This window comes from Natrix helvetica (assembly GCF_964273705.1).
Source record: "Natrix helvetica genome assembly, chromosome: 1".
Taxonomy (NCBI): domain Eukaryota; kingdom Metazoa; phylum Chordata; class Lepidosauria; order Squamata; family Natricidae; genus Natrix; species Natrix helvetica.
The window spans coordinates 171,660,513-171,686,023 of record NC_138548.1 but is presented as its reverse complement, the minus strand read 5'-3'; the positions used below and the strand labels follow the sequence as shown (position 1 = coordinate 171,686,023).

The following is a 25,511-nucleotide window of genomic DNA, read 5'->3' as shown; positions in this document are numbered from 1 at the left end:
TTTCCCAAATTAGCCACTCAGGCATACCACAAATTGGGCAATATTGTCTCAATCCACAACATCAAGCAGCTAATGCAATCATATCAATTACCCTTTGTCTTCCTTTCAATAAGATTGCTCCCCTTAAGGATTTTACTTCTTGGCCTTAATGATAAATCACAGTACGCTTGGAACTTTGATTATCCAAAATTGGAGGAAACCACTATTTAAATGGTAGAAAAAACTATATGTAAGGCTGAGAGTAAATGCATTTTTTTTAAAAAAGCACACAAATTTAAATTTATAACAAATGAAGATTATTGCAGGAGAAATTTTCTCACTATATTTATGTTTATAAGGAATGTTGTACAAAACATAGTGCATCAGCTTTGTCTAAACATTACTTAGGTGCAAATACACAAATATATTTAAAAAAACAAGGTGCATACTTTACAACATAACTTACAGTACTATAAATATAGTTTATATACATGTTAACATATTTTAAATCATGATCTTCATACATACATACATACATTTATATCTATATCTATATAAAGACTATTCAGTGCTTTAACTTTATTATGAATCTGCACTTTACACATAAATATTTGCATTGTTAATCCAATAGCAAATAAATTCCCAGTCCACAGGCTTTAATAACCTTCCAAGTTCAGGCTACTCGTAGAGGGATTTCTCCTGGATTTTGATCAACACTCTTGGTGTTCCTTCAACGTAAGACTTCCTCTTTCATTTAAACTGTCCAGAGGGTCCTAAAAGAGGGGCTGCAATGGAATGACAGCAGGGTGAGGGGACAGGAGGGATGGAAACAGAGTGTGCGGCAAAGGAGGGAAAGCCAAATGGCTTGAGTGGAGAATCGATGCTGGGATGACTGGCACTTGGTGTGGCCCAACCATGGCTGTGTGGCCTGTAGGGCATAGCCTCGGCCCAAGGGACAAATGAGGTAAAGGAACTCGTGAAAGAGCTGGGACCTGGGAAAGAAATTGTTGGTGAGGCTGAAGGACCTTAAACGTACTTGCTGTGGCGGCAGCAGCGGCAGCTGCCGCCGCCGCATGCTGCTGAAGAACAGTGTGGTGGATCATGGTGACAGAAGTAGAACAGAGAGGCTGCTGCTGCAAGGGGAGGGGCGGGAGAGGAGCACCGGAAGGTTGGAGTCCAGCTGGAGGAAAGGTCAGCTTCATCTTACTCGCCAGCATGTTTTGCTGGATGATCTGGTGGTAGGCCTCCAGCTGCAGGTCCTTGAATTTGTCATGGTTTTCGTTGGGCAAGAGCAGAGCATGTTCAGGGAAGGTGAACGGAGCCAGGATATGTTCTGTGGTTAAGAAAGCATGGCTGTTCATGTGGGTTTCCTTCAAGTGCAACGGAGGCATACTGTTCAATATATCCGGGGCGTACCTCAGCCACTCGCTGGCCGATGGGTTTCGCTTCTCCTGCGGTGCAGCCTCGGCAACTTCATTAGGACACAGAAAGCCTTTAGGAGGAGATTGGTTTGGATTTCTTTCAAAGGTGGACTTTTTAAGGGAAGCCTGGATTTCAGGGGCATTGTCATTTTGCTGTTTTTGTCCTTCCGGCATATCCTTGGATTCCCCTGTTGCTGAAATACCATGTTCAATAGCAGGAGAAACAGAAAGTGTGGATTCTTCCAGGCAAGGAGTAGGCTCCGAGATGGAACAGTTTGAGTCTTGGATATTTTCTGATGAAACTAGATGGTCAGATGGTGAATCTGTTTGACTTCCGACTGGCTGCATTTTGTTTTCTATGCTTTTTGCATAATCTGTACTGGAATTAGAACTTGTTTGCTCTGGATTTTCTTCAGTTAATGTATTGGGGGAATCCACAAACTTCACAACTTCTGTTGGAGAACTAACACCAATATTCTTTTCTGGTCTCCTCTCTATAAACACATCATGAATCCTGATCCTTTTTCTCCTCCGTTTCCGTTTCGGCTTACAAACGACTTCTAATTTGCTTAGCTGCCTGACATTCTCTTCTGAAAAACATGTTTGTGCCGCTGAACTTTCATCTGAAGAATAAGAGTGGGTATGGTATCTTCGCTTTCTGTGGGATCTTTCTGGTTCATCAATGACAGAATTGTAGGCTCTTTTTATGGGTTGTGACTGATTTGTGCATTTTTTATCTGGATAATGGCTTAAATGTTTATGGTCTGGGCTACTGCATTGTCTTGTGGCAGTCCAATTACAAAATGGTCTAGAATAAACTGAATTGCAGCTTCCAGAATTAGATCCCGCTTTATTTGATTGTCTGTAAGAGATTGGTTTGCTCTTTGTCCATAAATGGTTAGAATTAATGCAACAGTTCCTATTGTCGTTCGTGTTGCAAATTGTCTGGGGACTTTGATTCCTATGGACATGTGTAATTATAGATAAAGTCCTAGGATAGTCATTGTCCTCCTTCTGGGGAATTTTGTCTGTTTCTTCTAATTGTTCCAAAATTGAATCTCCTAACTGACTTTCATGTATGCCTTGTTCCAAGGTACTGTGAAGCTTCTGATGTTTATCCATTTCAATAAAGTTATTTTGCTGGTCGGCTCCTGGAGAAATTTTAGCAGTGAGCTCAGTCATGTCCTCATAATGGTGATAGCACTGCTTTCTCCTCCTTTTCCTTTTCCTATTCCTATAAAATCTTTTTTCATGTGTCCTTTTGTTCCAGCCTTTGTTTTCTTGTTCATTGGCAGACTTGAGAATGTTTTGATGTGTTTCATTTTTCCCAGTTGACTGTGAAGGATCTAAAGATAATTCATCTTGTTTTTTCTCAAGATTACAGCTCTCTGTTGAAGAAATTGGTGCCACAGCTGCACAAACACTATTCTCTGAAAGAGATTCATTTGGATGATTGCAGTCAGAATCCTGGCTAGACTCAACCTTCGGGGTTGAATTAGGAATATTTGGTGGTTGTTTATTTTTTTCCAGAGATTCACTTGATTTTGATGATCGGAAGTCAAAACATAAAGGATTACAACTGTATGAAATAGATGGCTCTGTGTTTGTGTAAAGTAACATTTCACATGGCCATTGAAGGATGGTGTATCCATGTTTGTTAAGTACAGGAACAAATGGCTCACAAAGCCTTTTTGATGGAATTTGTTTATTAGGCAGAGTTCTGATTTCCCCTTCAGAATTAGTTGGAATTGGTCCATCAGGTGTGCATTCTTTAATTTCAATTTCAGAAGTGACTGAATCATTGCTAATGTTTGAATCATGTTCTTCTTGGGTGTTGTGCTGTGATAAATGTTCTTCCTTCACAGGTAGAACTACACATTCATTTCCTGTGGATTCATTACTGGTGCCTTCCACAGGTAGGGTTTGGCTCCCTAAAGCTCCTTTGGTTAGCATTTCATCAGGCAATGCTGCAGAAGGTACCTCAGTGTCACAGCTGTCCGAATCAACAAACCCAGGCCCTTTTAAATGAGAAACAGGGTGTCTCAATTCTGGGAAATGCTGTATCCCATTCCCTTCGGTGGGTGGTCCATTTGAATCTTGTGCTGGGGTTGACTCTGTATCATCAACATTATGTTTCTCCATCAGTGGAGTAATGGAACTAGGTTTCTCATCAAAACACAAGGCTATTTCTTCTGCTGATGAGACTGGAAGATTCCCCGGCCCGGGAACAAACCGGCTTCTTCGACTAAGTCCATGTTCAGCTGATGTTTCATCATTATATTCATAGAAAGCAGCAGCTGATGATTCTAGTTTGATGGATGCTTTTTTTGGAAACGCAAAAGAAAACCCTACTTTATGTCCATGGAATCCCTGTACTTGATCTCCAAGCTTGATGTCTGGTCCACTGTTAGGCGGAGTTTCAGGAATCAGTGGTGCAACAGATGAAATGTTGCTAGCAGTCTTCGAACTGTGCAGCAGGGCAAAGTTGAAGTCTTGTTCCTTTTTGGCAGAGTCAATGAGACCGCATTGAGGAATTTCATTAAAATTATCTCGGACCATAACCGTGGTGGATCTGAACATGGGGCCACTTCCTGGAGCACTGAAACAAAACAAAACAAAACTTTTCTGTCAGTGCAAATCATACTGAATTCAAATGCATCAGAAATGCTCAACTAGCAATGCAGCAATAATGTTTTCTTTTGCAATGTAAAGTTTTTTTTTTAATCAACATAATCCTGATAATTTAGAGTCAAAAACTGTATTCATATATAGGTAATTCTTGATTTACAACCATTTGTTCAATGACTGCTTGAAAGGCTGGTAGGGATGAATAAAGACTGATTGCTAAAGTTATAGCTGTTGCAGCACCTCCATAGTCACATAACTAAGAACCGGGTCCTTGGCAGCCTACTTGCACTTAGGACCAGAGGGGCACTTTAACACGCCACCTATGTCCCCCTCATCTATGCCTTTTCAACCTCCTGTATCTCCTGCCACCCTAGTTGATCATTTCTATCTTCTTGCTTCTGCTATTGACTAGCATGCCTGAACTGACACTTTGTTGGGCAACTGTTGGCTGCATAAAGTTTTCTTCCCAAGGTTGCATATGATGGCTTCCTCATGAAACCTGGGTAAGATGGCCTCATGTGCCCAGCAACCACCAGGGCAGGAGCAACAAAGGCAACAGCAGGAACAAGAATAAAAAAAATGGAGAAGGGTGGAATGTGGAGTGGCAGGGGTCTTGGTGCATAGGGCAGTGAGGGCAGTTGGGCTGCTATTTGCACCATGCACTTAGAGTTTCCTGGGGTTTTGTGGCTTTGCACCATGTTATTTGCTCTTCCTGCGATACTGCACCTTTTTTCCATGTTGTTGGGGCTGTCAGGCTTTGGGCTGTGCTGTTGGGACGTCCCATGGCATGGTGGCTTTGCAGTCCCTTGCATGGCTGGGGTGGGGGGCTGAGGCTTCTACAGGCAGCTGCAGCTTTGTGCTATGCTGCAGCTTATGGCCTTCTTGCAAAACCTCAGAGCCGTGGCATGCAAGAAGCCCATAAACCACAGAAAGGCAAGAAGTGCAGTTCTGAGATTGGTTGCCTCTCTGCAAATAAAGATTCAGGCAGTCAAAAGGGCACAGAAGGGGAGGGGAGATGTGTGGGTGGATGCAGTCAGAGGCAATCCCTTAACTTATCTTAGTTTGGGGCTGGAAGGGACTAAGCCTCAAATGGCTTGACTTAGCATAAGTCCTCTGCTACTGGAATTTGCTTAATGATAGCAATGGGGAGTGCGGGGCTGCTGCTGCTAAGTGACATCACATTTTATGACTGCATCATTTAGTGATGGAAATTCCAGTCTCATAAGTGGAGGATTACCTATATTGAATTTTTTAAAAAATTTCTAAAGACAATGTTATATCCAAACTTTCTTAGGCTTTGACGGAATATTTACTAGTAATTTATAACTTTTGTCACCAGCAGCGTTAATTCTTCATACAACTGAGCACAAATTGCTTTTCAACTTTTGTAGACAAAGAAGCTGGGGACAGAGCAGTGGATAAGAACATAAGAGCAGTCCTGCTGTGACAGGCCAAACAGGCCATTTATTCAGAATTTTGTTTCTCAAAGGGGCTTATTTGATGCTGCTTTCAAGTTGGAGATGGAATCCTACCTCTCTGCCATCATTGTCTCCCCACACTGGTATTTGGAAGTGAGGTTTCTTTCAGCCTCAAATAACCCTGAGACTTCAAGATTAATAAGCAATTAGGAATCTATCCTCCATCAATTTATCCAATCCCCTTTCAATTGGCCATCCCTCTGCCCGGTTGAAATGATTTCCACAAATTACCATATTTTTCAGACTATAAGACACACCAGAGTATAAGACATACCAAGATTTTGAAGAGGTAAATTTTTAAAACAAGGTTTTGCCCTCCCTGTCCCCCAGGAGCACTCTGCAGTCTCCCAAATCCATGCAGAGTTTGGGAGGCTTGCAAAGTGCTCCTGGGAACCAGAGAGGGCAAAAACATGACTTGTGGGAGGTTGGGGAGGTGACAAATATGCCTATTTCCCACAGAAATAGGGCATGCAGAGGGTTTGGGAGACCTGTAGAGTGCTCCTGGGAGCTAGGGAGGGCAAAACCACCCCCGTTTTTATGAAAAATGGGCCCATTTTCACTCATTTTTGCCATCCCTGGCCCCCAGGAGCATTCTGCAGGCCTCCCAAACCCTCTGTACATCATTTTTTGAGAAAAATGGGATGCGCAGGGTGGGATTTCAGGAAGCCAAAAAATGCTGTATTCAGTGTATAAGGCGCACCCAGTTTTTCACCCTGATTTTTTGGGGGGAAAGGTGTGTCTTACACTCCAAAAAATATGGTATTTGTTCTAAGAAGAAATATTTTCTTGTATCTATTTTCAGTCTCCTTCATTGGATGGGACCTGTCTCTTGTGTTTAGAAAGAAGGAGAAAAGTTTTTTTCTATTCCTTTTTTCCCAGGCTTTGCATGATTCAATCCACATTAACCATATCTCTTATCTATCACTGTTTCTCCACGTGAAGGAGTCCGAAAGACACTAGCCTTTTCTTATACAGAAAGTATTTAAGTCCTGTTTTCATTTTGGTTGCTCTTTTGTCCATTTTCCACAATTCTATTTTATTTTTTTCAAGTGTTGTAACCAGAATCAAAAAGATGTAAAGGCACCATTGGTAGCATTGCAGTGTCGGCACTTTATTTTCAGATCTATTCCTAATGATCTTGGGCTTCGATGTGAATTTGGCTTCCTGGGTTGTCTAACTTCGTTTCCCAATATTATTGGTGCCAACATAGATTATATCAGTAGCATCTTGGTGTCACACACAGTCCTCCCCAACACTATCAAACAGCTTAACCAGACAGAATTTCACAACCTTCATACCAGGCAGGCAAGTCACCATGCAATCTGCACACCAATCACAAATCAACATGGTGTCTGCATTTCTAATGATCCAATCAACCTTAGACCATACGATCACTGAATCTGCTACAACCATAAGCCCATCATCCTCAGACCATATGCTTGGCAAACAAGCCATCAACACACAACCCATTCACCCAAATGGAAACATACAGCTTCGTTCCATTAGCTAAACAACTCTCATTTAATGCAACAAATCAGTTCCACAGGCTCACCAGCTGTCTTCTAAGATCCCCCTGTTCCTATTTCACTTCCTCTTCATTTTTGTGGTTCTGAATTCTCAATCAAATAAGTGAACAATTTCTCCAAGGGAAAAAAAAAAAGTTCCACCAATGATTTTTCAAGGACATGAATTCCCCTTTCCAATAACAGCAGCACTGCCACTGAGAAAGCTCAATGGGAGGAATTCCCTTAGGACATTTTCCCTTGGAAATGACAGAAAGTAGTATGAATGCAACTGTAAAATTACCATATGTTACTTGTGAGAATTCCATCTCGGCCCCATATTTATTGAAATTCTCTCCCCTTTTGTAATAATTTCTAAGCCTTTTGTTGTGATGGCGTAAAAAGTGGTAAAAATAAATGCAGAAGTATTTCTCTGCCCAAAAGTAGTTTCCAGAATCTGGACATTTTTGAGCAAAGATGGTTTCAATGGCTATCACTTCTCTCATTGGGGTCACCTCAGGGGTGGGCTTCAAAAATGTCAGCAATAGGTTCTCTGCCCGGTTGCTGGATAGGCATGGCCTAGTTGGATTCCTGCACCACAGGGGTGGCATTTTCACCTTCCCCAGGCTCTGGAGGCTTTTCCCGAGCCTCTGGAAGGGTGAAATCTGCCTCCCCTGGGCTCCGGAAGGCTCATTTCCCCCTCCCTGAGCCTCCACACAGCCCGTTTTGGACATGAGGTAAGTGCAGGGCCCATGAATCCTGGGAGGGGTGTGGTGGAGTCGGAGGGGCCAGCCAGGAGTAGGATTTGGAGGTTCTCTGAACTGGCCATAACGTTAGCTATGGGTTCTCCCGTACCCGGGCAAACCCATAGCAGTCCACCCCTGGCTCACCTCTTCCTCCTTTCTATTCCCTATTTCCACTGACTTGTCCTTTTCCTGTGAGAGCAATATCTATAACTGCCTGCACTTAGCCAGCATTTCCTATTTTGATGGTCTGCAAATATATTAAGATAACTCATAATGAACTAGAATTCTTAGAACCATACTCCACACAACCTAGGCGCCAATAAATTGTAGCAAAGGACATTGAATGAGAGTGAATGGATTGCACCTTGCTTTTCTTTCCCTTATGATTCCTAGGGACACTAGTCAGATTGAGGAATACTAATAACTAAGAGGATCCCACTTGAAGCCTTCTTGAGCTATGGATCTTGGTAATTGTCCCCTGATTATTCACTTTAAAACCCTGCTCAATATCAGAATTTTTGTTAGATAAAAGCTGCATATAGGAACCATTCTCTAACATTTTTTTCCTCTTGGAATTTTTAAGATTACCCCAGCATTAAACATTACCAAAGATTCTTGAACACAGATCAATGCATGCAACTGCTTGACATTTTATGGTAGCTTTAGTAGCACTCTACAAGAATCCCTGCTGTTTACTGTGGTGGCTTGAGGGATTTTGATATAAATAATATGCATTAATATTTATTGTAGTAAAGACAATTACAATTTCAAAAAAAGAAATATAACAACATGGATCTAATAAAACTTTTACCACACAGAGAAGTCTGCTGCAAAAATATTCAAGTATTCCACTCAACCTCATTAATTAGGTCACATTTCTTTCCATGCAAAAATTCTGTTTCCTGGAAAACTGAGCCCATAGATAGTTGTTGAATCTTTCATTTGGTCTAATGTAACCATCTTTTATGGAAAATTCACTGTGATTCCAGTCTACATTTAACTACTAGCTATCTGGGCAAATGAACGAGCCAATTACAGTATCTGCCAGCTACAAGGACAGAATAACAATTGAGCATTTTCCGTAGGCTTTTTGTGTCAGAGAAAGGTAGAATTTGTCTTGAATTTGACTTTTGGATCTGAAATGATACTGCCAAGACCAATTAGAGGCAGCTTTGAAACTAGGGGACAGAAGCTACACAACTCATGAGCTCAAATGGCATTCTCATTCAATCTGTGAAAAGAGGACTGGACAAGGAAAGAAGAATATAGAAAATGATTGACTGCCTGTCAAAATGACATCCATGGGAAAGAGTGGGTTTCCAGAATCATGATCAGTATTTTCTGCATGGTAAATTAATGTCATGGAACTATTGCATTTCAAAAGGAATAGCAATAATGTTTGGTTGCAGAATGAGTGAGATTGTTGAGTTCCTCGGGAGCATAGGATGGAGAAGAAAACTCGGATGAAATTATATCCAATAATGACTTATACCCTAGGAGCGTGGTGGCTCCGATGGTTATGCTGCTGGGTTGGAGATTAACAAGCCCATGTTCGAGACCTGAGTGTTGCTGCATGGCAGAGTGAGCTCCCTTCATTCACTCCAGTTCTTTGATGGGACATGAACTGAGGCCCCACAAGTGTCCCCATTACAATGATGATGTAATGATAATGGTGCTCCATCAATGAAGATTTTTAAGAAGCCACCTAGACAAGTGGACAGCTCCTTGTCTAGAATGGTATAGTATCACCTGCTTGAGTAGTGGGTTGGGCTAGAAGACCACCAGGGTCCCTTTCAACTCTTATTATGTAGTTATGTTATTCTGTCAACAGTTAATACTTTCAACCCAGAAGCAGCTTGAATGGTACCTTCAATATGAACTGGATGGGGACTTGTACCCTCTTAAAGAAAATGACATAAACATAAGGAAGAACACTTATTCATGAGGATTTCTGTATACATTTTTTTAAATGAACATATTTAACTTCAACAATTACAGGAAAGAAATATAATTTAATAATTGAGATCTAGAGATATGATTCTCATAATTAGAATAGAGCAAATAGATGGGATTTATTAAAAGGAGGACTGGGATTGTTTGGTCCTCAACCCAATGATCATGATAGATTAGAGGAATATAATCGAGACAAATACAAAGTTCTTCACTTTGGGAAAGTATCAACTGGGCAAATATATGATGGAGAATATCCATGAAAAGGTTCTTGGTATTCTACTTGCTTGCCATTTTTTATGGCTGCCAAAAGGCAAATGTAACTTTAAAGGTAAAGATTCCCCTCGCACATATGTGCTAGTTGTTCCTGAGTCTAGGAGGTGGTGCTCATCTCCGTTTCAAAGTCGAAGAGCCAGCGCTATCCAAAGAACTCTCCGTGGTCATGTGGCAGGCATGACTAAATGCTGAAGGCGCACGGAACGCTGTTACCTTCCCACCAAAAGTGGTTCCTATTTTTCTACTTGCATTTTTACATGCTTTCGAACTGCTAGGCTGGCAGAAGCTGGGACAAGTAATGGGAGCTCACTCTGTTACACGGCGCTAGGGATTCAAACTGCCAAACTGCCGATCTTTCTGACTGACAACCTCAGCATCTTAGCCACTGAGCCACCATGTTCCTAATGTAACTTTAGGCTGCCTCAATATAATTTCCAAATCATGGGGAGCAAGAGCTTCACTTCATTCTATATGGGTCAGACTCATCACAACAGAAGGATCCAATCTTTGTCAGCACACTTTAATAAAGATTCAGATAAGCTGGGTTCAGCTTATAGCAATCCAACTCGGATGGATAGAGGGTAGAACATAAACGAAGAATGATTTGAAGGAAAAGGCAATGTTGAGCTTTGAGACGTGTAAGAGAGGCTTTGACAGTGTTCTTAAAATATCTGCAAGGATGTTTCACAGAAGGTCAAGGAATGCAGGATGAGGAATAATAGATTTAAGTTGCAGGAAGTCAAACTTTAACTTATTAGGAAGCGGAGGGTACTTTTCAAAGGTAAGAGAATTTAGCAATAGAACCAATTATCTAGAGAAGTTGTGCCACTCCCGTTTCACTGCATATATTCTAGCAGAAACTATCATGGATGTTTAATTTGGATTTCTGTTCCTAGCATGGAGTTGGGTTTGATGGGTAAATGGTGTTCTCTCTCTCTCCCTCTCTCTCTCTCTCTCTCTCTCTCTCTCTCTCTCTCTCTCTCTCTCTCCCTCCCCCCTCCCTCCCTCCCTCCCTCCCTCCCTCTGTCTCTCTCTCCCTCCCTCCCTCCCTCCCCCCTCTCTCTTCCTCTCTCAGGTGGTGGTGGTGGCTCTCTAAGTCCTTTCAGAAGGAGTCTTGCTGTGTATGATGATTTCCCAGGAAGCAATCACAGCTGAATTAGAAGCATCATAGCAGCCCACTCTCCAGTGTTTTTAACTACTTTTTTTTAATGCATGGTGTGGTAGCAATTTTAAAATGACCTTTAAACACATTCCTACTAGATGCCAAAATTGTTGTGAGAATAGGAGCATAGAACCTCCTGTTGTCATTTGGAACAGTTGCTTTAAGAGCCACAGCAGCCCTCTATCAGCCAGGCTTGCATTTTCTCTGATGTAGCGTGTAGGACTCTTTAACTGCAGTTCTAAAACATTTATAGCAGCGTCTAAATGTATACTGTACCCTGGGGATCAAGCTTACAATTTCAGATATGTATACACATAGGTTGATCCACTGTCCTTCACCCCTCTCTGAAGTACCCCCATTAATAAATATACCATTAAGTATAACACAATCATTAGCACAGCATGGGGAGTTGGATACGGCCCTCTAGCTGTGAGTTATTTAAAGGTTACAAAGGCTTGAGAAGCAAGAGAAAAAGAAATAATATAAAAGCCAGGCTGCAACTTGCTGCAGCTAAATTCCTGGCTTTAAACTGCTCAGCAGAACTCTATGAGGCTAAATATTTTTTGGTGAGTCAGATCTTTGCTGTGTATTAGGTTAAAAGAAGGACCTGAATGTCGCCCATTCTAGTGACTTAGGTTCTGACTATGTAAACGTCTTTGATACATTCTTTGATACATTTTCTGATTTGAAGGAAAATAGATCATTTAACACAATTAAAGCCATGTCTAGAAGAAAAACTATAATCAATTAAAAGCAGGCTACTTCTGCTGATCACCGGCTGCCAGCATTTTGGCAGATCAAATCTCAGCAGGCTCAAGATTGACTCAGCCTTCCATCCTTCCAAGGTGGGTAAAATGAGGACCCAGATTGTTGGGGGCAATAGGCTGACTCTGTAAACTGCTTAGAGAGGGCTGGAAAGCACTATGAAGTGGTATATAAGTCTAAGTGCTATTGCTATTAATTTAGCTTCGGTGGAGATACAGAGACGGTGATTGTGAAAGACACAAGAGTTATGTTAATTAAAACTGTTGACCCAACTGTAACCTGAAGGCAAATGCTGAAGAGAATATTTGCTTCCCTGTAGGCTTGGGCAAAATGATTCCCCCAAACTCCATGGTACTCTTCTTCTGTCCTACAGAGCAGAGGTATCTGTGGGATTGGGGAATTGCCTCAAAATGGTGAAAGAAATTCTATGCCATTGCAACATGCGTTCCAATCATTTGATTGATGACTGTGACATCATATGGGTAAAATTTATATAATGTACATGTACAAAAGGAATGGAACTTGTATTGTTTCCCCCTTTGACTCTTCATGCATGGATATTTCTGCTGGCATGAATGGCTACTGCATTTTGCTAGTATAATAAAGAAACTTTTTCCATTGGAGTGCTGCCTCAACACTTACTGCATCCAGGCAATGTTGTCATGTTGCTTTTCCATAAGCCAATGATTTTGTTTTTACTTCTAATAAAAATTTAAAAGGGCAGAATTTTAGAAGTGGGTCTAGGAACAAAGAAATTCAAGTGTCTGGTTATTGGCATATCTCTCAAATGGCACAAACAATACCCATATCAGCGGAAATAAAAGCAACTACTAAAAGGATAAAGAATCCATGGACCCTCACACTTGGTAACCTAGATTTTATATCTATTTTGATTTTAGAAAAGCGCTAAACCTACCATAGAAAATCATGGATTTGGTTTGGATAAATTGTGAAATGAATTTTCTTTAGATTTTCATGTTGCAATTCTTTCTTGCTAGCATTCCTTCTGCTGAGGAATCTTGTTTTTCAGAGGAATGTATTTTTTTTTCCAATCACATTTTTATCACTGGGGAAAAAAAATAGCCACCAGATTGTGATAGGTTCAATATTTCCATAATGACGGCAAAGCTGCAGCACTTTCAAAACTATAGGAAATTACATTGAAATGGTAGTCAGATGATTTAGAGGGTGCTAAGTGGTCATGGTTTAAGCTATTAGCAGTTTGAACGTGTGGCTTCACCTCAATAATGGTTGTAAAACTTGAGTGATCTAAAAGTATGACAGAGGTCAACAGTCACAAGACATCCTCTGTGTTCAGCGTCTACACTACAGGCTGACTTGTGCAGGTGTTGCTACTTAATGCAATTAAACATTTGACTAATCATACATTTCATAATGTTTCCCCAGTTTTTGAAGATCACCTTATGTTTATCTAATTCTAGACTGGCAAGCAATTTGGATATTTGAAGACTATTTTCAGGGAGCATACAAAGAGCACTGATAATCAGCAAAAGATGGAGTGAAATTATTTCCATGTTAGATCTGCTTGACATTCCAGTATTACATCAAATTAACTCTCTCTGGGTTTATAGCAAATGCACCAAGGGGATAAAATGTACATGAAAAGGAAGCCCATATATTCATATTTCTGTTTCATTCTGTAATCAGTGGCATTAAACCCTTTATTTGTGGCTGCCAGAATCTCAGATATCCAGTGTCAAATTTTGACAAACTGTTTAAAAATGGTGGCATAGTTTCTCACTTTTATTTTATAAAGGAGGGGAAGAAAAAAATGTACAGAGTTTGTATGTATGTTTGAGGCACGAACGGTTCCCAAAATTCAGAAAAAATTATATCAATTTTGTCATGTCTATATTCATGTATAGGTTCAGGAATTATATTGTTTCTCTGGACTCTATTATCAGTTAGTCAGTAGTCTGATAATGAAAAAGAGCCATTGAAATTCTTTCACCCATGAGTTTTTGGATCTTTGTGGCCTTAAAATAGTCACCTATTTGTTAACAGGAGATTAATGGGAGTACAGATAGTCCTCGGCTTACAACCACAACTGAGTCTAAAATTCCCATCGGTCAATTTAACAAGATTGCACATAATAAATAACTTTTATCCCTGGAAACAGACTCAGGCTGTCAACTATGTACTTTTATTATAAAACTTGAACAAGAAGTGTCTGATTCTCCCTTTATTATGAGCTACACCTAGAAGAATGATTGGTAGCTTTCTATTTAAAGATTTTTTTTTATTTACTTTGCTAAGAAAATGTATTTTACCCAATAATTAAGAGTTCCTGTTTGATTCTGTTCTTTGTTAAGCATCTCATGATAACATATTTAGTCTATCTATATTAATTCTATTGACCTATGACTGCAGTAAATTATCACTATTTTATTCCTAGGGATAGGGATGATGGTTTTCCACAATTTCTATTATTCATTTTATGCTACACTTTTTCTGAGTTCATAACCTCAGGAACCTCATTCTTAGGAAGTAGACAGGCCAAGATGAATTAAATTTCTCAAACTTATTATCTTCATCCTTTTTCCCAATAAGTCATGGGAGACATTGCACATGTAGGAAGGCAGAAAAGGGAAAATATGAGCATAGATGACTATAAAATAGCAGATTATATTCAAGCCTTTGGCAGACCACTGACTATTAATTGCTCGTATGTGTGTTAATGGGCTGTCCAAGACCATATTTCATGTATAATCTACAAAGTAGATGCTTCTTTACAGATTAAACTAAAAGAAGTACCTGACATGAAAGCTTAAATATTATTTTCCAAATTATTGGTTTGTAATAGGAAGCTCCCAAATCAGATCCGATATGTGATGAGGATGACGTTTACTATCCATATACTGATTTAATTAATAAATGAGTAGTACCCAATCTCAGAGCAGCACTTCGATTATTGCCAAGTCCAAAGGCTACAGGAACTGATGGAATACCCATTGAAATATGGCAAGCAAAAGAAGAATCATTTAAGGTTCTAAAGAGCTGTGCCAGCTAATCTGAAGAACAACAACATCCAACAGATTGGAAGAAGTCAATTTACATTCTAATTGAAAATGTACTCAGAGAATAGAGTTCCAGACCACATCATGGTCTTCATGAAAAAAGTATGTACAAGTCAGGAAGCCACAATATGACTGAACACAAACTGGCTCCAGGTTGGCAAAGGAATGGGATAAGGCTGAATATGTTCCCTTTCTTTATTTAACCTATATCCTTAATATACATTAAGAAAAGCCAGATTGGAAGAAGGTAAAATTGGCTTTAAAATTGGAAGAAAAAATAACAACTTGTACTATGTTGATGACACTAAATTGATAGCTGAAAATGCAAAGGATCTTCAAGCCCTCATACTTAATGCTAAGAGTACAGTGGGGAATAATGGGATTAAAATTAAATATAAAGAAGATCAAACTAATGACAAGAGGTAGAACAATCAGGTTTTGAACTGATGATGAAGATAAGTGCTGGATTGCTTCTGTCTTTTAGGATCAACCACCAACAGTGAAGGAACAAGTAATCAAGAAATATATTGCAAAGTAGCACATGATAGAAGAGATATGAAGGACTTGGAAAAGACATTTCAATGATGTGATGGGTCTATTCATACAGTATCATGCAAGCCATGGTATTTCCTTGATATTCAATGGAAGTGAAAGTTGGATTTTAAAAAACCAGAACAGGAACAGTACTAGCAGCTTTGAATTTTGGTGTTGGAGAAGACTGCTGAGAATACCATGGGCAGCCAAGAAAACAAACCAATGGATCATCCAACAAAGCAAACTAGCATTCTCTTAAGGCACAAATGACCAGGTTCAAATGATCCAATTTTGGACACATATGTCCTAATTCTCTGGAAAATGCTGCAATGCTGAAAAAGGTAGAAGGAAGGAGAAGAAAAGGACAACCAGCAGGAAGATGGATGGTTCAGTTACAGTTGCAATGGGTCCACTGTTGGGACACTTGAAAGATCAGATTGGGGATATACCATCATGGAGAAAATCTACATATGTGATTGTGAGGAGTCAATAATGACTTGATGGGATATAATCAATGAGGTTGATATAGAACACTCTTTCTATGAAGGGAAGGACTTCAACTATAAAAAGCTTTGGATCCAGCAAAAGGTTCCTAATGTCAGAAAGGGAAAAATTGCTATTCCTTCTCTGTTTATAATCCCCAGAGTCATATCCACATAGTTTGAATCACCCAGAGCACATCTTCAAAAGACAAATATGTAGAAGAATGGGCTCACCCACAAAACTCATCTCACCTTTTTCTTTTGGCAGAGATATGAGATTCTGTCTCCCTTTCAGCAGTATTAATGAAAATGTTGCAGAGAATCAACAGCACACCGAAATATCTCTTTCCTTCAAATACTTAACCTGTCTGTCCTTGATTTCAATTTGTCTGCTTGCCTTCATCAATATAGATATACAAACATATGCCCACACTTACATAAACATTCATACATGCACATACATATAGTACACACACACACACACACACACACACACACACACACACCAATCACTGGTATCTGAGGGTGAGTGGTCAAACTGGACAAGATGCTGAATGTGTCATTCATCATAGTCCTATATCTTCAAATGGGATGAGCTTGCAGTAAAATGCTACTTCTGCCATCCCATAGATACCATTGCCTATGTCATATTTTAGTTAAATGTATGCCACTTTGTGAATATTTAACTTTCTTGAAAAGCAACAATACTTTTAAAATGCTTATTTTTTTGCATTGTGCCAAATCTACTTGTCAGATACAGATTTGACGGGGGAAAAAATCTTTATGTTTTTCTGCTTTGAGATCACAATGGTCAATTCCGTTCTTTCTCCCTTTCTTTCTTTTCTTTTTCTTTTTTCCTTTTAATAACTTCTCACTCACCATGCAGCTTCTTTTCTGAGTTCAGCTAACTTGTGTAAGCGTTGAAGAGCTTTCTCTTGTTTCCTTTCATCCTTTCTTGATTTGGATGCTACATTCCGAGCAAACTCCCTCTGCTTTAGCTCCTTGAGCCTCTGTTGGAAATAATTGGAAGCAAGCAAGAAAAAGAGAAACGTTAATGCAGAGAAAGGAACTTCTGTGAAGATATCACTTTCCAATACCACAATTTAATGTTGACTACACTATTGGACAGGAAGAAAGTGCTCTGGCATTGCTGCCATGTACTGTTTAAAAAAAATTGGCAATAAATTCAGGGCTACTTAAATTTTGTTTAATGTAGGAAGATCCACCTTGCAATTTCTCAAAAATTCCATTTTCCTATCTTATTCCCAGGCCATTTTAGAATTTATTTCTTGGCATGGTATTTTTGAGTTTATTGATAAATATGCTTGAAGTGGCTGTAGTGGTTCTTTTTCTTGTTTGTCTCACATAGTTTCATCCCTCTGAAAGACCCTGGTACTCAACAGAAACAACATTCAGCAGGACTGTTCTGTACTATCTTCCATTAGGATTTAATTGATCCATGGGAAGTTAGCAAATGTAGGATGCTGGAACAATAATTCCACAATGAAATATTATACGTTCTAAAACACAATGTGGCCATCTCCTAACCAGGTAACTACCAGAACACCATATTCTAAATATAAGAATATTACTGAGATTTTCTTCTCCTTGAAATAATTTTCAACAGTCATTCTTTTTTCATGAAATCCCATGAGAATTGTTCAAGAAAAAAATAAAGAAATTTTCTGGCAGAGACTAAGTAAAATGCTCTATTTCTTTATTGTTAAAAATATTAGTTTAAAATGAGACAGAATTCCTTACATTTGGGGGAATGTGCATTTGGGGGAATTGATATTGTTTATTTCTAAAAAACACTTTGCCTAATGAATCTGAATCCCCAGATTGTACACCTTCTCCCTCTGCACATTCGGAAGCTACTCAAACATCAACAGAAAATCCCAATGTACAAAAAGTAACTCTGTCTCGCTTGATTTCAAAGATCCCAAAATTGCCCTAACATGTTTGAAACCTAGGTAGGCATAGCCCGGGATGGGATTCTACCAGTTTGGAGTGGTTCACCCAAACCGGTAGCTCCAAGGATCAGCTGGGAGTGAACCGGTTTGCTCCCACGATCAAGTGGGCCTGCCCCCCACCTACCCCTAACTGCTTTACCTACCTTTCTCAGCTGAGTCACATGGCAGAGTGGATTGCCATGCCTCAGCTGTTTTCCTTCCCAAGCGGGAATCCAGAAGGTAAGTATTCTCTGAACTGCACATGTGTGAGTGAAGCACACGCGTGCTCAGCAAACTGGTTGTTAAATCAGTAGAATCTCACCCCTGGGTATACCTGCAGAATAATTATTTGCATGAGGCTGCACTAGCCCTCAATCCAGAATGAACCCCTGTCAATTGACAGTATTTTTAAAAGCTGTTCAGCCCTCCTAAGCACAGCAAAAGAACAGCTTAAAGCTGCATTGTGGAAGTTGTGCATAGTCATTCCATTGAGTTAATCAAAGATTAAACTTTTCAATCTGCTGTGTATCCAAACAAGCTCCAAAAAATCAAACCCATTACATGTTCAATCTTGGAAGATAAACACATTGCATTAGTGTAATAAAGAATGGCCAGATGAATCAATCAAACACTGTGCTACTTTATTAAGAGCAATCTTTTAAAACAAATATTTACACTATGGCAAGCAGTAGCAATCCTGCTCTTCTCTTGCAAGGCTTCCCTAAAGCTACTACTAGCTGTTGTGAAAGGTTCCTTTTTTTTAGCAAGTTTGAATTCATAAAAATGAAGCCTGTGATGACAGATATTGGGATAAACTAGGTGTCAGCAACTCGTGGCTCTAGAGCCACACGTGGCACTTTCGTTCCCCCACTGTGGTTCCCTGTTGGCTGAACCCACCTCTGGTTGGCCCTGCCCCTCACCCTCCCCTTCCAGTCACTCCTCACCTGGCCTGAGATGAGAGAGAGGGGGGGAGAGAAAGAGACAGAGAGAGTAGAGACAGACAGAGCGAGAGATGAGAGAGAGAGGGAGAGAGAAAGAGACAGAGAGAGAGAAAGAGAAAGAGAGAGACACACCGAGAGAAATACCAATTTCTCACAGAAAACACTGGGAGCTACAAAACCTGGGTAGGCATGGCTGGGTGTGTGTGTGTCATGTGACTGGGTGGGAGTGAGTGATGTCGAGTTGGCCATGCCCACTCAGGTTTTGTGGCTCCCGATGTTTTCTTTTCTGTGGAAAACGGGTCAAAATGGCTCTTTGAGTGTTTAAGGTTGCAGACCCCTAGGATAAAGAAATTGCAGAAGAAAGATTTTCAGAGTAACATGAATACCTGCAAAGAAACAGAATTCAAGTGTCCTCTCCCTGTTCTCAAATTTCTCAGTGTTTTGTCCTATGGTTTCACTACAGAAAGGCAAAAGATTTGCTCTGATTTCCAACTATATAAGGCAAATGTATTTTGCTGTCTATCTGAGCAATGGCACTAATGTAATCACAGATTTTGTTAGTAACAAATTATAAAAATAAAACTAGTAAAGTGGAGAAAATTGTTCATTTAGAATTTTAAGATGAATTTATTTATTTCTGCATTTTAAAGCTAGAACAGAAACTGAAAGTATACAATCCAGCAAAAATATGTCGTTCTATAGTAACAAATGTGATGGAAAATTGCATCCAAAATATGCAAGATTTGAAAACAGAACATAATACTTTCACTAAAACAAAATGTATGTGAAATATGTAGATATTTTCAGTGAGAACACCTTGAGATAGTCCAAAATATTGTCAGAAGAAAGGGGATAAACATTACTCTAAATTATTATTATTATTATTATTATTATTATTATTATTATTATTATTATTATTATTATTATTATTATTATTATTATTATTATTATTATTATTATTATTATTATTATTATTATTATTCATGCTTCTAGACCGCCCCCTCTCCCAAAAAGGGACTCGGGGCGGTGTACAGTCCATGCCAAATATATCAAAATACAATAAAAATTGAATATGTACAGTTGGAATGGAGGAGGTTAAAAATGGAATTAAAAGAACTGTACAAAGCAATATATATAAATATAGGATTTTGAACCCCTAAAACACACACAATAAGCTAAAAACAATACCCCTAAAATAACCAGTTAATACATTTGCCAGGAGGGACAGTTGTAATTATGCCAGGCCTGCTAATCGGAACAGGTGAGTCTTCAATTTTTGCCGGAAGGAGCGGAGGTCAGTAGTGGTTCTAATGTCGGGGGGGAGGTCATTCCAGAGGGTTGGGCCCATCACAGAGAAGGCCCTACTCCTTGGTGTCGCCCGTTGGCATTGCCTAGTGGACGGCACCAGGAGAAGTCCCTCTCTGTGTGAGCGAATTGGCTGCAGGGATGTATGTGGGATAAATTAGTGTAGCTAATGATGACTTAACCCTGTTTCTTATACCATACAAACATGCAAATGGAGTAAGAACTTCATCTTTGAGTAATGTAACTCAGGGAGAAATAATCAGAATAATCAGTCCTTCCACATAACAGTTACCTGAGTTTTCTCTAAACCTTGTATTTTGCAACCAAATCAACCGATCTCTCTTTGTAATACTTGTTCTGCAGCATAACTTTCTCAACTGATTGTTCTTCACTTGGTACTCCTTATTACTTACTTCTCACTTACTTACTTCAATGATTTGGAAATGTCTTGGTTTGATGTTAGAGCTAGAAACACTTGGCATATTCATATCTCCTTGGTCTCGGACTGATAGATCTCATCTTCCATAGAGTATCTCCTGGGCTATTTTCCTCCATTGATATTTCTTTCCTATTAGACTTTCAGCTTTCCTGAAGGATGTTTTTTATTCCATTGCTGTTAAGGTGTTTTGGGTTTTTTTCAGTTTTAAATTTAGCTGCCAGAATTTTGCTTCTTTACCAATGCAATGCTTACTGGAGATATTTTCCTTTCATTTTATTTGGGGGGCTAATATTTACATTTCCTTTTTTCCATGTTTCTGTTCTTACTAGACACATTTACTATGCAGTGTGTTAGACTACACATGAGGTGTGACAGTACTGTCATCTTGAAACTTCAGACACTTAACTCTTACATTCAGGAAGTTGCTTATAACCTAAGCTTCACAAATATAACTTGGTTCATCAACTTTTCTGAATGCAATGATGAAGTCAAGTATACATAGAGAATCTGACTGCCACAGAATATGGAAACAAGCTCTTTCAATAAATGTGCCTTCATGCTTACATTCTAGGCTCTTTTGCCTTTTGGGTCAATGGCCTTTTGGGTCAATGGACTTTTAGCGTCTACATATAAAAGGTTGTTTCCTGGCCTGAGAATTGTTGGCCCCTGTCTTACCAGTTTTAGCTGTCATGATTACAGATTCCAAGTTTTTAGCTTACTTTTGTTCTTTTTTTTAAATGAGAACTGTCTTGGATCAAAGCATTCAACCCCATGTGTAAAGTCATTAATGAGTAGATATGAAGTGATGATCTGCAATTCTCATTTGATCCCAATCTTTAGGATTTAAATAAAGCCACAAAGTCTCTGGGGACCTTGAGACTTCTGCAATGTCATTTACTCCTTCTCCTTCCTTGGGCTTCCACTTCCGGTCTTTCTCACTCCTCTATTTATAGATCTGCTAAAATTTTAATTGAATAGAATATAAAAGAATAAGGTGTATAAAGTATTATGGCAACTGGAAAATACAAGTCCTGTTAAATGATATTTAGGTGTATGTCAGTGGTGGGTTCCGGATCCCGTCTCAACCGGTATGCTGTGATGAGGCCAGGTGTCCACCACATGTACACACACTGTGCACGCATGCGCACCCACCACCTGTGATGCTCCAGCTGCTTGGTGGAGCGCCGCAGAAGCGTCGTACGCTGCGTGCACATGTGCAAATAACCCGGTTGGGTCAAATACAGCTCAGGAACACAGGCGGGCAGGTGGGCCTCCGAAGCACCGTACCAGAATAGTGTCTCTTGCTCCCAGCAGGCACTGGTATGCCTGTACCCGGGCATACCACCTGCAACCCACCACTGGTGTATGTGTATCAGCACTCACTGTTTCAATAGCTTCTGTTTCTATGGTTAGGGTTAGTAGTGCTGAGATATACTCCTTCGTGGAACTAACCTAATTTAACTCTGCAATTTATAATTGTAGCTGGCTGTACTAATTAGACTTTCCTTTCCTTTCTCCTCTCTCCTCTCTCTTCTCTCCTTTCTCCTTTCCTTTCCTTTCCTTTCCTTTCCTGGAATCTTTATGCAGTGCATTTACAAAGAATATTTATTTGCTCTTTATTGTTTCTATATGCCCACTTTTCTCATTTTGACTGTACATGCACCTGTTTGTTCATACACTTTCATAATTCTTTAAAAGATGCCAAGAAAAAAAAAAAGGCAAAGTGAATTATAATACTTGAAATGGTTGTTATTTCAATGGTCCCTTCTCACTTTTTAAGGAACTCCAATACATGTTAAGGAGTACCAATACATTGTACAGCAATTTAAACAATCATGATTTCTACTGCTACTATTTTTCAGATGGAGCTTAAGAAAGTTTGTAGTCTCTAGCAATTAGAAGGTAGCTTTCTTTGAATAAAACATAGGGATATTTTAAATAGTATAAATCCAGACCCTAAGACTTATTTTTACGACAGTTAGTTCTTCTGTGGATTTCTCCCTCCATCATAAGAGAGAACATTCTGCAGCTATGATCCTGGACATACTCTATGTTCCTTTTCTCTCTTTAAAATCCAAGTAGAGAAACTGATTTAATATTCATGTTCTGTTCTTTGAATATTAATGTGGCCACACAAGAAGAATGTAAACATATTACCCTCTGGACCATTGTGTACTATTCAGTACTACCACACTGGCTAATCATTAAAAACAATGATGTTACAGATATAATATTATTTAGAGAGATGGTTGGACTTTCCTTCACCAGATGATCTGAACCAGAAGCTACAGAGCAGCTGAGGTTGTTTTCATTTAGGTTCCTGAAATAAAATGCTCTAATACCCCCTTTATAAATTCTTATGATTTTAGGAAATGAAAGTACAGCACTACTATGTGAATTGGGGTAGATTCAATGGACAATGTGTCTCCCGTCTCCCTCTTGGTTAGTTTTGGCTTCCCGGGAGGTGACACGAGGCTGGTTCCGGGCGTTTACCAATGCTTCATTAAGAGAGGGGTTCTTTCCCATCGCCTTGAAGGAGGCGGTGGTGAGGCCCCTCCTTCAGAAGCCTTCCCTGGACCCAGCTTCTTTAGCCAACTATCGTCAGGTCTCTAACCTTCGCTTTGTAGCAAAGGTTGTCGAGATTGTGGTAGCACGTCAGCACGTCAGCTTCCCCAGTACCTGGATGAAGCTGTTTACCTGGATCCATTTCAGTCGGGTTTCAGGCCCGGTACAGCATGGAGACGGCATAGGTCACGTTGGTCGATGATCTCTGGTGGGCCTGGGACAGGGGCTGCTCCTCTGTCCTGGTCCTATTAGACCTCTTGGCGGCTTTCAATACCATCAACCATGGTATCCTACTGCGACTCAGGGGTTAGCAGTGGGGGGCACCGTTTTACGGTGGTTCTCCTCCTACCTGTGGGATCGGTCACAGTTCATGTTGACTGGAGGGCAGGGATCGACCCCAAGGCGCATCACTTGTGGGGTGCCCCAGGTGTCGGTTCTCTCACCCCTCCTGTTCAACATATATATGAAACCACTGGGTGAGAAAACCACTGGTTTTGAGGTACGGTATCATCAATATGCTGATGATACCCAACTTTTCATTCTACCCCAAACCACCCAAACGATGCCTTCAATGTGATGTCCCGATGCCTGGAGGCTGTGCGGATCTGGATGGGGAGAAACAGGCTCAAGCTCAATCCATCCAAGACTGAGTCGCTGTGGTTTCCGTCATCCCGATTTGTGCATCTTGTTCCATCTTTGATGATAGGGGGAGAAATTTTAGCCCCCTCAGAGAGGGCCCGCAATCTGGGAGTCCTCCTGGACACATGGCTTAGTTTAGAATAACACCTGATGGCCGTGACCAGGGGGGGCTTTTACCAGGTTTGCCTGGTACGTCAGTTGCACCCCTTCCTGGATCGGGATGCTCTGTGTACAGTCACTCATGCCCTCATCCTTTCTTGCCTGGACTATTGCAATGCTCTCTATATGGGGCTGCCCTTGAAGAGCACCCGGAGGCTTCAGCTAGTCCAGAATGCGGTCGCATGGGTTATCATGGGGGTACCTAGGTGCTCCCATGTTACACCTCTTTTAGGCGGCCTGCACTGGTTGCCAGTTGTTTTCCGGGTGTGATTCAAGGTACTAATTATGACCTTTAAAGTGCTCCATGGCTTAGGCCGAGGGTACCTGCGAGACCACCTACTGCCACCAGTAGCCTCCCACCGTCCAGTGCGATCCCACAGAGTTGGCCTCCTCAGGGTGCCATTGCCCAGACAGTGTTGGCTAGCGACCCCCAGGGGAGAGCTTTCTCTGTGGGAGCGCCTTCCTTCTGGAATGAGCTGCCCCCGGAGCTTTGCATAATCCCTGACCTCCGGTCCTTCCGACGTGCCCTAAAACGTTGGCTTTTCCAGAAAGCCGGCCTGGCCTGTTAATTTTATCTAATTTTTAAAATGTTAGTGTTATATTAATTCGGTTTGTTTCTTGGATTGTTTCTAATTTTCTTTTAAGTTTTGTAATATGTGTTTTTTAATGCTGTATGCCGCCCTGAGTCCTTTGGGAGAAGGGCGGCATATAAATCCAATAAAACAAAACAAAACAAACAAACAATGGGAGTCATTGTGAAATATGTATCTGATGGTATGTCAAGCTGTAATTTTGTAAGTTTCTTAGGGAGATGTAAGACAATCAAGAGGAACATGGCCCATCTCACAGGTAGGGTTGAATTTTAGAAGTTCCTAAAATTATAGCAGGAAAGAGGAAGGCATACAGAAGAACATTAAGGTAAAGGTTCCCCTCACACATATGTGCTAGTCATTCCCAACTCTAGGGGGTGGTACTCATCTCCGTTTCAAAGCCGAAGAACCAGGGCTGTCAGAAGAGTCTCCGTGGTCATGTGGCCAGCATGACTAAATGCTAAAGGTGCACGGAACGCTGTTACTTTCCCACCAAATGTGGTCCCTATTTTTCTACTTGCATTCTTACATGCTTTCAAACTGCTAGGTTGGCAGAAGCTGGGACAAGTAATGGGAGCTCACTCCGTTATGCGGTGCTAGGAATTTGAACATTAGAGGCACATTAGAAGAACATTAGAGGCACAATAAATGGACAGAGGAAATGGATGTGGATGGCAGAAATTCAAAGAACAGTTTACATTAGGGTGCTCTTTTTTGTAGAGTAGGATTGGTCAGGGACTTAAGCTTCTATGAATGAATGGAAGCTTTCACACAGGTGGGACCAGGGGCAAATATAGAGATGTCATTAGTATTGGGAATAAGGGAGTGGGGATACACAGCCCGACTCACCTAGCAGGGTTGTTGTGGGGAAAATAAGGAGAAGGAAGGTATGCTAGCTATGTTCGCTGCCTTGAGTTTTTTGCAAAAATAATAAAGGCGGGATACAAATACACAAATAAC

The 25,511-nt window shown here is 40.4% G+C and overlaps 1 protein-coding gene across 1 annotated transcript in view; it reads right to left on the bottom strand.

Annotated features, from left to right (window-relative positions):
* Positions 1-313: 313 nt before the first annotated feature.
* The window catches only part of ZNF804A (zinc finger protein 804A), a 235,937-nt gene continuing 210,739 nt past the window's right edge, over positions 314-25,511 (bottom strand). The window contains exons 3-4 of the mRNA XM_081937255.1: positions 16,841-16,971; positions 314-3,999 (exon numbers count right to left, since the gene is read on the bottom strand). Coding sequence (XP_081793381.1) covers positions 753-3,999; positions 16,841-16,971 — 3,378 coding nt within the window. The 3' untranslated portion in view covers positions 314-752. The remainder of the gene's footprint in view (positions 4,000-16,840; positions 16,972-25,511) is intronic.